The sequence below is a fragment of the Rattus norvegicus genome, chromosome 3 (genome assembly GCF_021556685.1).
Source record: "Rattus norvegicus strain SHRSP/BbbUtx chromosome 3, alternate assembly SHRSP_T2T, whole genome shotgun sequence".
In the NCBI taxonomy this organism is placed as follows: Eukaryota; Metazoa; Chordata; class Mammalia; order Rodentia; family Muridae; genus Rattus; species Rattus norvegicus.
The window spans coordinates 150,174,246-150,187,498 of NC_141536.1; the positions used below are offsets into that span (position 1 = coordinate 150,174,246).

General features: G+C 42.2%; 1 protein-coding gene across 16 annotated transcripts in view; it reads right to left on the reverse strand.

The window, feature by feature from the left end:
- Positions 1-13,253, reverse strand: part of Ptprt (protein tyrosine phosphatase, receptor type, T) — a 1,095,890-nt gene that overhangs the window by 191,103 nt on the left and 891,534 nt on the right. For 7 of the 16 annotated variants that reach the window (XM_087653460.1, XM_087653458.1, XM_087653452.1 and 4 more), the window contains exon 14: positions 2,151-2,207. In XM_087653460.1, coding sequence (XP_087509586.1) covers positions 2,151-2,207 — 57 coding nt within the window. 16 annotated transcript variants of the gene reach the window in all.

The window sequence follows — 13,253 nt, forward strand, 5'->3', positions numbered from 1 at the left end:
TGCTCACCGGGTTGCCAGGGATGTGCTGAAATGTGGCGTTTTACAGCAATATAAAAACATGGCCAAAACAGACCCACAGTGGATGCTACTGAGGTTCTATCCAAATCTCCTTTATTTCATTGACGTATTTACTCCCAGCTACTGTAGATACTAGCTGTAAATGGTTCACAGATACCTTCTATTTTGGAGAAGGAATTCATTTCTTTAGAAGGCTGTGTAGCACCATGCTCAACCTGTGGAACAGTCCACATCCCTGAGACGTCCCAGGGCTCTGACTATCTCAGGCTACACGCCGTCCTTTGTCCTTTCCTATTTCCCCTTTTTGTCAAAGCACAGCTCTCAATGAACCATATGCTTACAAATCTCCATCACAGGGTCAGTATGATGCTTGAGTTTGGGAAGAGGGTAAAGCAGATAGGTCTCATGTTATCCCTGCCTGCTACACTTTATTTCCCATCACTATAGACGGAGCAGTCAGTGACCTCAACAGGCAAAAGCTTTGTTGAGAACGATGGTGGTTAAATACATGAACTGTCTCTTAAAGTTTTCCATTGGTCACAAGGAGATCCCGAGGAAAGAAAGGCGTGGCTTCAGGCTGCCTTTCCTCTCCATGTATTACTGAGTGGGCATTGGCATTGGATGGATGGACTCTGTATCTTTTGAATAACGGTGTCTATTATCTGAACTGAACTCTACCTGTGCTGCATTTGAAGAAAAAAGACTCTCATTGCCAGCGAGCAAATTCTTACACTAGGTTGGGCACTTCTATTCAAGCTTCTTTGACATTTATTATCTTGTTTAGTTTAGAATGCAATTTCGGAAGAATCTGAATATAGAGTTCATAATGCCAATAATATCCCCAAAGAAGCAAGTATTATTATTCCTTCTTAACAGAAAGGAAATATGGGCCTGGTCACATTTAAAGGATGTATCAGGGCCAATGGTAGAGCTGAGGTTGTGGTCCAACCTACTCATTCCTTAAAAAACAGATCTGTTAGGCCAGCTCTCCTCCACCCACAGACCACAACTCAGTTGACATTTGTTTGGTATATGTGTTTGTGTGTGTGTGTGTGTGTGTGTGTGTGTGTGTGTGTGTGTGTGCGCGCGCGCATGTATGTATGTGTTTTCATGTGTGTGGTGTGTATGTGTGTGTCTGTGTGGTGTGTGTCTGTATATGTGCATGTGTGTGCATGTATGTATGTATGTGTGTACACGTGTGTATGTGTGTGCATGTATCTGTGCGCAAGTATATGTGTATGTGTGTACATGTCTGTGTGTCTATATGGTATGTATGTATATGTGTGTATGTGTATATGACTGACTGTGTAATGTGTATGTATATGTGGGTGTATGCTTGTACATGTATAGTATGTGCATGTATATTTCTGTGTGTGTTTTGTATGTGTGTATGTGCCTATGTATAGTGTGTATATATGTGTGTCTGTGTGTATATATATGTGTATGTGCTATGTATATATGTGCGTATGTGTGTATGTGTACATGTCTTTGTGTATGTGTATCTCTGTATATGTGTGGTTTCTGTGTGTATATGTGGGTGTATATGTATATATAGTATATGTGTATATTTGTGTCTCTCTGTGTGTTTTGGGTGTGTATTTATATGTGTATGTGTCTGTGTGTGGTGCTTGCATATGTGTCTTCATGTCTGCATGTGTGGTATGTCTATGTGCATATATGTGTGTGTGGTGTGTTTACGTAATGTATATGTATATATATATATGTGTATGTATATGGTATGTGAGTGTGTGTTTTGAATCATATGCATCTCTCCTTAGCATTAGGGAAAATCGTACATTTATTTCTAGAGTCTTTTGATAAATGAGTTAAGACATCAGAATTTGTCTCTTTTGCTTGTTATTGTATTTCTCAATATTTAGAACAATGCCTGGTACATAGTAGGTCTTTATTAAACCTTGCTAAGATGGGGTAATGGATGAATAGAGGGATGCATGAATAGGTAGGTGGAGAAAATGGTGGTTAGACGGATGAATGGGTGAGCAGGCAGGTAGTTGGATGGGAAGATGTGATGAAGGAAATGTCAGTTCAGCTCTGGTACACCTGGCATAGAGAACCCAAGAGCATGGGCTGTTGCCAATTCCCTCCCTCTTGCCCAGGGCTGTGGTGATCACCTGTGGTGAGGAGGCAGAGTGGAGTCCCCGGGGTCACCTGGGCGCTGCCCATTGGTGCTGACCACAAGGAAGCCAATCCCCAGGCAGCATGCAGAAGAGAAGGAGAGAAAGAAACGCACATGAAAACGTGTGGTACAATGAGCAAGACCGCAATTCTTGTGGCTCGAAAGAGCTTGCACTGAACAAGAGAACACCACGATTTACCAAAACTGAGGCTGAAATAGATTTTTATAAATGAAAAAAAGCGTAAGCATCACCATTTATCAAGCACCCATGATACGCCAGGTACTCACCAAGTACCTTGCATATACTGTTCCTAAGAAACAGGACAACCAGAAAGGTCGGTGGTATTACAAATGGAGCTGTCACTTCCCCAGTCAAACTGCATCCCCACCCCCATCTTTCTTTTCTTGGTAAATGGTGCACAACCCACACAGCTTCTCTTTGTAGAAACCTGGGTGACTACCCTTCACCCCTATTAGTAAGGGTGCATACCTTCTGCCCTTCTTCTACCTAACTTCCCATTTATCACTGGTTACCAGCTCTTACTGACTCTACTCCAGACAAGCTCTTCATGATTTCCTCCTCTCTCCAGTCTCATTTGCACTTTCTCCAGCCACCCATTTACACAGCCTCCTGTGGGCTCACTGCCTCTGTTCTTCCCTCCCACCGAGTTTCTGCCCTTTGAGCAAAACACACCATCACCCTCACTGTCTCCAAAAGTAAACCTCAAAGCCCTTGATGGTCACCTGCGACAAGTTCACCGCTTTCCTTGCCAGATTCATTCCTCCCCACCTTCTTCTCTGCTCTTATAAGTTGTTCAAAGTCACAAAAACAGTAACTAGCAGAGGCTGTATTCAAAGCCTAGCTTGTCTATCTTTAATGTTCCTGCCCCTCCAAGTGTCTAAAGAAAGTGACACAAAATCCCAGCAAGTGCTACACCCTTAGTCACAGATGACATTGTTCCCCAGTCATTTATCAGCAAAACTGCATAAAGTCCTTATGCAGAATATTGAGAGTGATGGGATGTCTCTGACCAAATGATAAACAAGAAATAAATCATTTCAAACATGATACAAGGAGCAAGCTTGGTCAATAATTGACAGTATAAAAGTTAACTACCCATGCACAGTGACCATAACCCTCCTTCCTGAAAGACAGGATGTTTTGTCCTTTTCAAAGCACTTGCTAAGTCAGTGGTCAGCTTGTGAGCCAAGTCTGGCATCTGTGCTCTTTCTTGTGTGGGTATAAAGTAAGAATGATTCTTAGATTTTTTTTTCCTGGTGGTTGAGAAAATATGACTAATATTTGGTGCTAGGGTGTTCTAGTTAGCTTTGACTGTCAACTTTGGCATGGCAGCAGCTGAGAAGGGAGTCTCAAATGAGGGGTTGTTCAGATTAGAACAGCCTACAGGCATGTCTGTGGAGGATGGGGTGACTTGATCCCTATAGATGTAGGAGGCCCAGCCCACTGTAGGTGGCGCCATCTGTGGGCTGGTGTTCCTGGGCTACACCGGCATGGCTGCTAAGCATAGAGCCTGCTTGGGAGCAGGACTTCTTCCATGATTCCCGCTTCAAGTTCCTGGTTTGACTTTCCCCCATGCTGAACTGTAACCTATAAGCTGAGCCAAACCCCTGCCCAACTTGCTTTTGGTCAGTGTTTCTATCACAGCAAAGAGATGAAACTGGAACATATATGAAAATTATATCATTATATGCACTCAAATCCTTCATTCCCCAGAGTTTTATTTTAATATAAATGTACTTGTAAGTATCTCTGGGATCGCTTTGTTTTGTGTGTTTTGGTGACAAAGCTGGTAAGCATGAGAAATACCTTGAGGCCTGCAGAATTGAAAATGCTCACTACTTTACCTTTTATAGGAAAGTTTGCTAACCTCTGTTCTAAGTGACTGCTTTCTATACATCTATTTTCTTCCCAGCCCTATGAGCCAGGTAAGACAAGTTGCCAATGACCTCACATTCAGTAAAAGAAATGAAAGGTTGAGCGTAGACGTGACTCATACTCCTACATGGCCTCCTACAGCAGCACCCTAACTGTTCTTTCAGAAGCCTGGCTCCTGCCTCAGTCCATCTTCTCCATCCTCTGTCTAGGCTGCAGCTAAGGTACTCTCCTCTAAAAGGGGTCTGCTTAAGCACTCCTAGTCAGGACTCTCATGGTCTGAGGAGAAGGGGAGGGAAGGAGGGAGAGAGGGAAGGAAGGAAAGAGAGAAAGACCGAGACAGAGAGAGAGAGAGAGAGAGAGAGAGAGAGAGAGAGAGAGAGAGAGAGAGAGAGAGAGAGAATATGTCACCATGAGGCTATATTTAGGGCTAAGTGACTTTGCATTGTACTCCTGTTTCTTTTTTGAAAAATATTTCTTTTTACTATTTTAAATTGCTTGTTTATATGGGAGAGGGGTTCTCTGCATACATAAGTGCAGATGCCCTTAGAGGCCAGAGGCCTCACGTCCCCTTGGCTCTGACACTGAAGGTGGTTGTGGGCCACCTGATATGGTTTCTGGGACTCAGTAAAAGAGCAAGTCGACTTGTTTAATGCTGAGGCATCTGTCTAAACTTAACACTTTTTTCTCCACCTCAGCCCTGCTCCTAACTGACCCTATGCATGCTATGCTGGCCACCCTTCCTTTGATGATCCGAATATCTACTTCTTTGACTTAAAAATCTTGCCAACCCTAATATCATCCTCTGTGATGCTTTTCTCTCCTATTTCAAAGCTTGGTTTTGTGCCCATACACTCTGAGAAGCTTGTTCTATGGTTTTCTTGTTTGTTTGTTTGTTTGTTTGTTTTGAATTTCCCTTTTTGCTCCAATGGCATGGTGGGATTGCCTTCATCTTAGCTGTCCTTCAGTATACCAGTGTGCGTTTGTTAGCTTCCAGTGCCCACTATTTGCTAAGTATTTATTTCACACTGGGTACTACACAGAGCACTTGGCATGCACTACTTGGTTATGCTCTTAGATTAGGTCAGAGAAATAAGGAGCATTTGTGTTATCACTCTGTGGATGCTGGCATTGACATTCAGGTCAGTTAAGTCACTTTGCCTGTCTAGAATCTAATGCTATACAAGCCCAAAGAAAAGCCTAGTAACCTCTAGAGAATATGGGGCCAAATAACAATATGAAATTTCACTTAATAAACAAAAATATACAAGCTAACTGTGTACATAAAACCCTGGCTCAGTATTTTCCATTTACCAGTGTGTCACTTGGGAAAGCACATGTACCTCTAAGTCAGCCGCTTTACTCAAAAAGTGGAGGTAACGATGGGGATCTCATAGGACATTTTTTAAGGAAAACAGCACACATCTTAGTTTAGCTGGCAGGGCCCAGAGGAGGCCCCTCACTTTGCCCTCCAGGGATACAGCTCTGCTGGAAAGATCTGCTAGCAAGGAGAAGAACACAGGGACAAAAAGGTACTTCTCCTGTGAGTGGAGAAGGAGAAGAGAGGTGTGGCTAATGGATCTCAGCGGAGCAGGGAATGGAAATAGGAGTTGTACTTTCAATCAGAAATAATACTGCTCACTAGTCCTGCTCACTTCTGAGATGTATAGAAGAGACCAAGTCACCTTGAAGTTAGGCTGCGTCAGGTAGTAGTTCTTATCAAGGGCATGGGGTGGAAACATTAGTCATGTCTAAGTAAGAGATAGTAAAGATCACCTATGAGTTTTCTCTTCCCTTGCAGTGATCAACTATGTTCTAGACGACATAGCAAAACAAACAAACACACACACACACACACACACCCCAAGCATTTACGGTATTTAGTAACTGAGCTTTGGTTATAATTTGTTACTGCAGCAAAGTTTATCTTTTCCTGACTAACCTATTTGGAGAAGAGGAAATGTCTTCTTCCTTTCTCCTGCATTGCCTGATTTCCTCCATGCAGTGTTTTATCGTGGGAGGGTTTGAGACTCAGCTCTCTTTGCACAGGATCTACGTGGTAGATTTCCGTTCATAAGCAACCATGGGTGACAATGTGTGAGCAAGCAAAGAAATAGGAGGTCAGAATGTGGCGCGCCTCTGACTTTTTCTTCTCTTGCAAAGCAATGAATGTCAAGGATAGAGAGATACTGCAGGGCTACCGATGACCCTGGGGCAGACATGTTTGAAGACAAGCTAATTTCTTAGCTTCAGTACTGAGTAAGGGAGCAGAGAGCACCCGGAGCCATTGCATTTTCTGCTCCAGATTACATGTCTTCACTTTAAATACCCCTGAAGTGATACAAAGCCTGTCACAACCCAGGAACAAACAAACAAACAAACAAACAAACAAACAAAACAATGTATCAATCATTAATAGAAAACAGGTATGGGGAAAGATTAGCAAATAAAAGATAAGCAATCCTACCAGTGGTCCATGTATTATCTTATCCAGTGCATGATAGGAACAGAACACAATAGTGATATGAAGTCAGCCCTGAGTAGAGCTCCTAGAGACGTGTGCTTGTTCTACTTCTGAGCCTACACAAGTTCATCTCTTGAGCAGAGGCAATGACAGTGGCCAACACTTATTCATCATCTGATGAGTGCCTTTCTTTAGTTCTAGCCTCATACTGTAACCTCCCATCATCACACATCTCCACAGACAGTCCTACGACCGGCTGTTGTGGAGTTAATTCCTACAATTGAATTTTGTCCTCCTGGAGGGAGACTAGTTATCACTCAATAAGAAAACGAAAATTATAAACCTTAGGAAGCTCCTGAAACGAGATCCATAGGGCCCCTCTCCAAGGCTACAAGAGCTGTAATGCTTGCTAGGGGAAGGAGATTCTGACCAGCGTCATATAAACAGCTCCAAGGATAGAGTTTTCATGAGTTATCATCCAGGTAAGCTCTCATGAGGTAAGCTTCTTAGTGATGCAGCTGCTTTTGAGTTACCCACCCAAAACCCCAATAACCTCACAGGCTCCCTAAGCTCAATTTGTGTTGAATGGTTTAGTCGATCTGTCACTGGTTCTCTGAGGTAAACAGATGTTGGCTTAGCTTTTGGAGACCTTAGTTTACTTGAAAGTCCACTGACAGGGCTTAAATTCTCTTTATTTCTAACCTGTATCTCTAGCCTATTCAAAAATTTCCCCCAACCTTGCTTCCTAAGTCTAAATTGCCTCTGTCTCCTTTTAAGAGAGACACAAGTCCTTTGGAAGCACAATTTTGAGCTAAAGCCAACCATGGTATCTCATGTCTGCACCAGATAATTCTTCCTTCTCGTTGAGAGGAATTGGTCAAAACTCCATAGGTGCATGCTCAGAAGAGGAGAGTCAGTGCTAGCTTTTGCTTTCCTGGGCTCTGTTGTGCCAGTTGCCTTCTTGAGTGGGATGTAAAGAACATGTGCATGGAAGAATGCGATTTGAGCTAGTCTGGGGAGGAAGAGGGAGGAGGAGGAGCAGAGAAATATGACAGCGGTTGTATCAAGACAAATATTAAAGAAAGCATTGGGGTTTTTCAAGACCTTTAGGTTAGTTTATGGTGTTCTTTGTGATGTAATCTTTCAACTTCTCATCCAGCCCTCAGGAAAAGCTGTATTATTCCTTTGGCATTTTAGGATCTAACTGGAAACAGGGCAGAGTAAAGAGTGGTAAAGGTCAAGGAGACTTTGTTTTATTATACAAGCCTGAACCCAGAAATATTCACCCTTAGTCTCAGCTCTGGAAGAACAGCAGTGCTGTGCCTCAACCCTCCAAATTCACACCTTTAGCTCCTTCCTATACAGTGTGAAAGAGCTTAAAGACCAAACAACAGTCGAGATTTTCATACTGTGCTCTATAATTTCAGATTTCCCTCTTAAAACTCATACTTCACTTTTGTCCCTGTTCAGCTATGATAGCTAGGTTTAGGAGTGCTGTGTTCTTAGGTCTCTTCTCATACTACTGGGTAAGTTTGAAGAGAAGAACGGTCCCATGTCAAATGCTCATAAATAGATGATGAAAATTCTAGACATGGATATATATATATATATACATATAATTTTTATTTAAGATTTTTATCTAAATACATGATCTTTAGATATCAAGTGCTAAAGGCCAAGGGCAGCATCATGCCAGCAGTCTTTTAGCTTCTCCACTTTGCTTTAAATCTGAGTCCATCTAACACAGGATAGATAAATAGAACTGCATGAGAAACTACTAGAATCTGGTCTGTGGCTTTCTACAGAGACCCAAGATCTATATAGAATTGCAGCCCTGGTAAAGACTTGTATTGTCAAAGAAGGATGGAGGCTCCTTGTTTATAATCTATCATGTGCTTGGGTGAATGATAGAAAGAATTAGTGACACCTGCTTTAAAAATGATGCAGTGACCTCTGAGATGATAAGTTACTTGTCCCATGCCAAGTAACTAAACTTGGAGACAGGATACCAGATACATCTGATCCTCATGATTTCAAACAAACTTTTGAAACCAGGTGTCTCCGATGCTCATGATTTCAAGAAAACTCTTCCAGGATGCTTCATGTAAGAGAACTTTTCAGGTAGAGTTGGACCAGCATGTCTGGCAATTTCCTACCCAGACAATGCTAATTTTACATCTCTCTTGGCTTCTTGTACCACATGTGGCTTGTTCTTCTGTGGATAAAGAAGCTATGCACATAACACTCTCCTCCCTCCATAGGTCCCCAATCTTAGCATCTGCAAAATGGAGGTGTCTCTCTAAAGAAGGGCCATTTATTGTTTCTGTCAGTCCCTGTAGCAGTGAGGGTCCACTATGGAGAGAGGAGAAAGAAATGCTGGATGAAATAGCTTGCTCCAGGAAGAGACTTGCAAAAAGATAGCAGGTTTGCAAAAGGCCATTGCTCTTGTCTCTCTCTTGCCTGTTGTGGTTGGAGAATAGTTTTAGACCATCCTTAATGGGCAAGACGGAGCTGTGGGTGACACTGGCCCCATATCTCATGCTTCATTATTCCGAGGCTTCACTTTCAGCACCTACTCCAAGGGGGGCACTTTAATGGGATCGTTAGAGTATTTACCAGATTAAAACTGTGGCTGTCTTCTGCAAAGCAACTCTGCAAATGGCTTTATGGTTTTCCGGATTTATTTTGTCTCAGTGACTCGGCTCAGTTTGCAAATCAAATCAAAGCTGATTTTTCTAACTGCCATTCCTGCACGCCCAGCAGGAGTGTGCAGAGCCAGCTGCAGTCTCCTAAAGGCTGGTGCCAATGGTGGGAGTGTTACTGCCTGCTGGCAGCTAGAGTGGGTACAACCAACTGCTGAAGACTGGAAGATGGGCAAGCGTGGATCTGCTTGACCTCTCAAGGATCGAGAGAATAGGTCAGAGGATGTCAGTTTTACTTCTAAAAGGAGAAAAGCTGGATAGGACTACGTGGTTTTGAGGATTTATTAGCAGGCATTATAAGAAGTCAAACGCACAGTGCTCTTTCCAACTGAAGTGTCCCAAAGTGAGAGGAACTCCTGGCCACCAGTGTGTCCAAAAGTAGAAGGAACTTCCTGAAGGAGTAGTGAATTCTTGTACACACAAAACACAAGTAGAGACCAACCTCCTTTTTTGCTAGTGGGGATTGTAAATCCCAGATTTGTTCTCCTATTTTATCTTACTATATCCTCTGAGAGCACAGTTCCAGTAGAGAGTTTTGACCTAAAAAAAGTGGGTTTGGAAGAAGAACAACTTAGGAGTTGACTATCGACTCATCTAGTCAATGATCCATTCACTTATGGAATTACCTATCTATCCATCTGTCCACCAACCCAACAAAGCACCATCCATTTGTCTGTCCATCCATCCATCCATCCATCCATCCATCCATCCATCCATCCTTCCTTCCTTCTATCCATCCATCCTTCCATCCATCCATCTGTATATTGGCCCAACAAATTTTACTGAGCATCAGTGTGTGCTAAGATATTGAGACACAGTGATCATCAAAATAGACATGTCACTTGGCATCCAGCAAGATGGTAAATATTAATCATCTGGACAAGGATAAACATGTTTATCAGCTGAGATGAGTACTACAACCAAATTGGAAATTGTGTATATGTATGTTACTTTGTAGTCAGGATGGTCTTCTTTAGCAAGTAACATTCTAACTGCAACTTAAAAAAGTCTGTATGTTAAGCCGATACTTATGATGGCCAGAGACATTTGGGGGTTCATGATGAGAAAAGGGCCCTGAGGTTGGAAGTAAATTTAGTTCATGAGTTTAAAATGAGGTACTCAAGAGCTGTCTCTTGCTTTGCAAGCATGAAGCCCTGAGTTGAGAACCCTATAATCTATGATAAAAAAACTATTTCCAGTCGCATGTAGCCAGTCTTGGTGACGAAAGAGATGGAGACAGATGGATCCCTAGATGCTTGTGAGACAGCTACACTGGCCTACATGGAAAAGTTTCAGGCCAATGAGAGCTCTTGTCGCAAATGAAAGGTGAAAGGTATTTGAGAATTGGCCCTTTAAATTGTTCTTTGACTCTCACACATGTACCATACAAATATACATTCCCTGTATATAAGAAATACTCAAGTTAATAAAAAAAAGAAATACAAATATACATTCCCCTCAGATGTGTGACTACATGGTACATGCACCCTCACACACTCATGAATAAATGAATAGTGGTTTTTTTAAATAAAAAAGCTAGGAAGACTCAGTATGTAACAGGACTTGCTTTGTCCCTTGACTATTTGCTTTTAAGACCAACAACTTGGATTTGATCCCCATGGTAGATGAAGAGAATAAACTCCTGCAAATAGTCCTTTGATCTCGACATATGTTCTGTGACATGTTAGGTCTACCTTACATACTGTAAAACAAACAAACAAACAAACGGGTGTGATTCTAAAAATTAATAGAACAAAGACTGTGTTTTGGAGTGCAGTGGGTAAGAGGGGAGAAGCCTGAAGGAGGCTCAAGAAGAATCAGGGCTCATACAATGCAGAAAAGAAAGGATGGTAATGAAGAGAAAGCAGTGAGGTTTAGAAGGGTATGAAGAGGGCCCAGGAAAGTCACTGAATCATGACCTTTGGATGAATATAATATCAGATTCTGAAAGAGGAACTGTCTGTTACACTTCTGCAACTAAGCACGATGCTTGGGTACTATTTTCTGTTTTGCCTTAACCCAAAGAGCATGCATTCTGCAACTTGGACTTTCCTTCAGCAGCTACGGTTGGGACTGTCGTTTATAGTGGCAGCTGATACTTCTATGGTAATGGTTGTTTTATCTCTTATTTGAATTTCAGCCCCTCTGAGTTCTAAGTATGTTTTCAAGGTTCCCATATACTCCCTAGGAAAGCCAACCACAACTTAAAGTTAAGTTAGCCTGGTGACTATTTCACACCCGAGAAATGCATTCTGAGTAGTCACTTATCGTTTCCTCTCTTGTCTCCCTCCCATCGCAAATCCTCTCTTGGAACAGTTTCTTTCCAAGATTCATGAAATTTCAGTTGATCTTGTGACCCATTTAGTTTTGCCAGGGTCACGTGTATGCTCATTGGATTGGAATTGTCCACCAGAGCCCAGTGGGTCACCAAGGGCTACACGATTGAAGGCAATGGCTTCCCCCTCTCTTAACTTATCAGTGGAAACAAATAGTTCTGCAGTGAAAATTAGCTGCACCAACATCCTCCTCCATCCATGTCTGGTTGGTGATTGGCCTGTTCTTGTGTAGACCCAGTGAAGGCACACAATTAAATTGATCATCTCTGCTCCTGGTTTTCTATGGTTTTCCTTTTAAAGTCTTTTTTTCAAAACTAAAACAATGCTTATATATACATTATTGCTGTTTTCCTCTTCACAGCCCTGAGCAGGTCTATTACCAGGACTGGACTGTAGTCTGCAAAGGAATTTGAAATGCTTTGGAATCTCCTGCACTTGGGACAATTCTAGAAGTATTTTGTTACCCCATCAACCTGAGGGTGTAGTGTAACGTGTAGAGATAGGAGGTAAGACGGTCTTGGCTTGGCACCCAGTTTCTCATTTCGGGTTTGTGCAGCATCAGGATGTGACCAAGAGTTTACAACCAGAACATTCCCTGGCATCTAGTCTAAGTTCACCGGTGTCACTTCTGTAACTTCCTGAGAGACTGGTAGAGGGAGGAGTCAGAGTCTAATGAAGACTAGAAGGTCTTCTTACTATGAACCAAAACAACTGTGGATCTAGCCTTACTTTGACACTTCCTGAAAGAAAACTTTTTGCTCAGCCTATCCTATTTTTTTTTACCAGTTACAGATTTCTATGGAGAGTCCTCCCTGAACAGATCGCTAGAATGTCTCTAAATCCTTGCCTCAGGCTTTCCTTCCAGAGATCACAAGGAGACACACATTAGAGCCAGTGAGTACATAACATAGAAGGTAATGGTTTTAAGGTCAATTTAGGATGACTCTAAGTGAGTACTTACGGCTGAAATACATGATAATTGTCTGGCTATATGGGCTTCACACAGATGACCAGGGACAACAGCTAGAGAACCCAAGGTCAGGAACGAGACAGCACCAAATTACATTATCACCAGAATGCTTGTATCTGGCATGGGATCTCTCTCCAGACATGGTATGTCTGTCAGCAGGCCCCCAAGGAAAATACCAGGATGGCAGAAGGGTGGAGATACTGAGAAAGTGATGAGATATTTTTGGGACTTTATAATGTTGATGGCTGTATGATGACTGAGATCAAATTTTCCCCTGCTAAAAAAAATATTAACAGCAAAGTCCTACCCAGAGGAAATTTAGTCTAGGTAGTAAAAAAGGAATAACTCACGTATCTAGCCTTCATTTCAAAGCCTTATGGGAAATACATGGATTCAGGCAGCATTTGCTTTTGGTTGACTGGGATATTTCAAGTGCAGTGACTGATATATGGAGTGGACACTAACCAATCAACCTTAGTGTTGTATTTCTCAAGACTCCTTCTCTGAGGCTGTGTTAATAAGGGATGGCTCCCTGAACAATGATAAGTTGTTTTTCAGTGCTGGGTAGTTCTTTCAGGTGTCTATTGGAGTCTCTATTTGGGGGGAGGAAGTGTTGAATCCTGATGTAGTAGAAGAGCAGGATGTGGATGCTGAAATGCTTTTAAGAACATTGTCTGGACCTAGTCAGCTAGGAATTCACACATCCATCCTTGTACCTTTACCATTGCATAC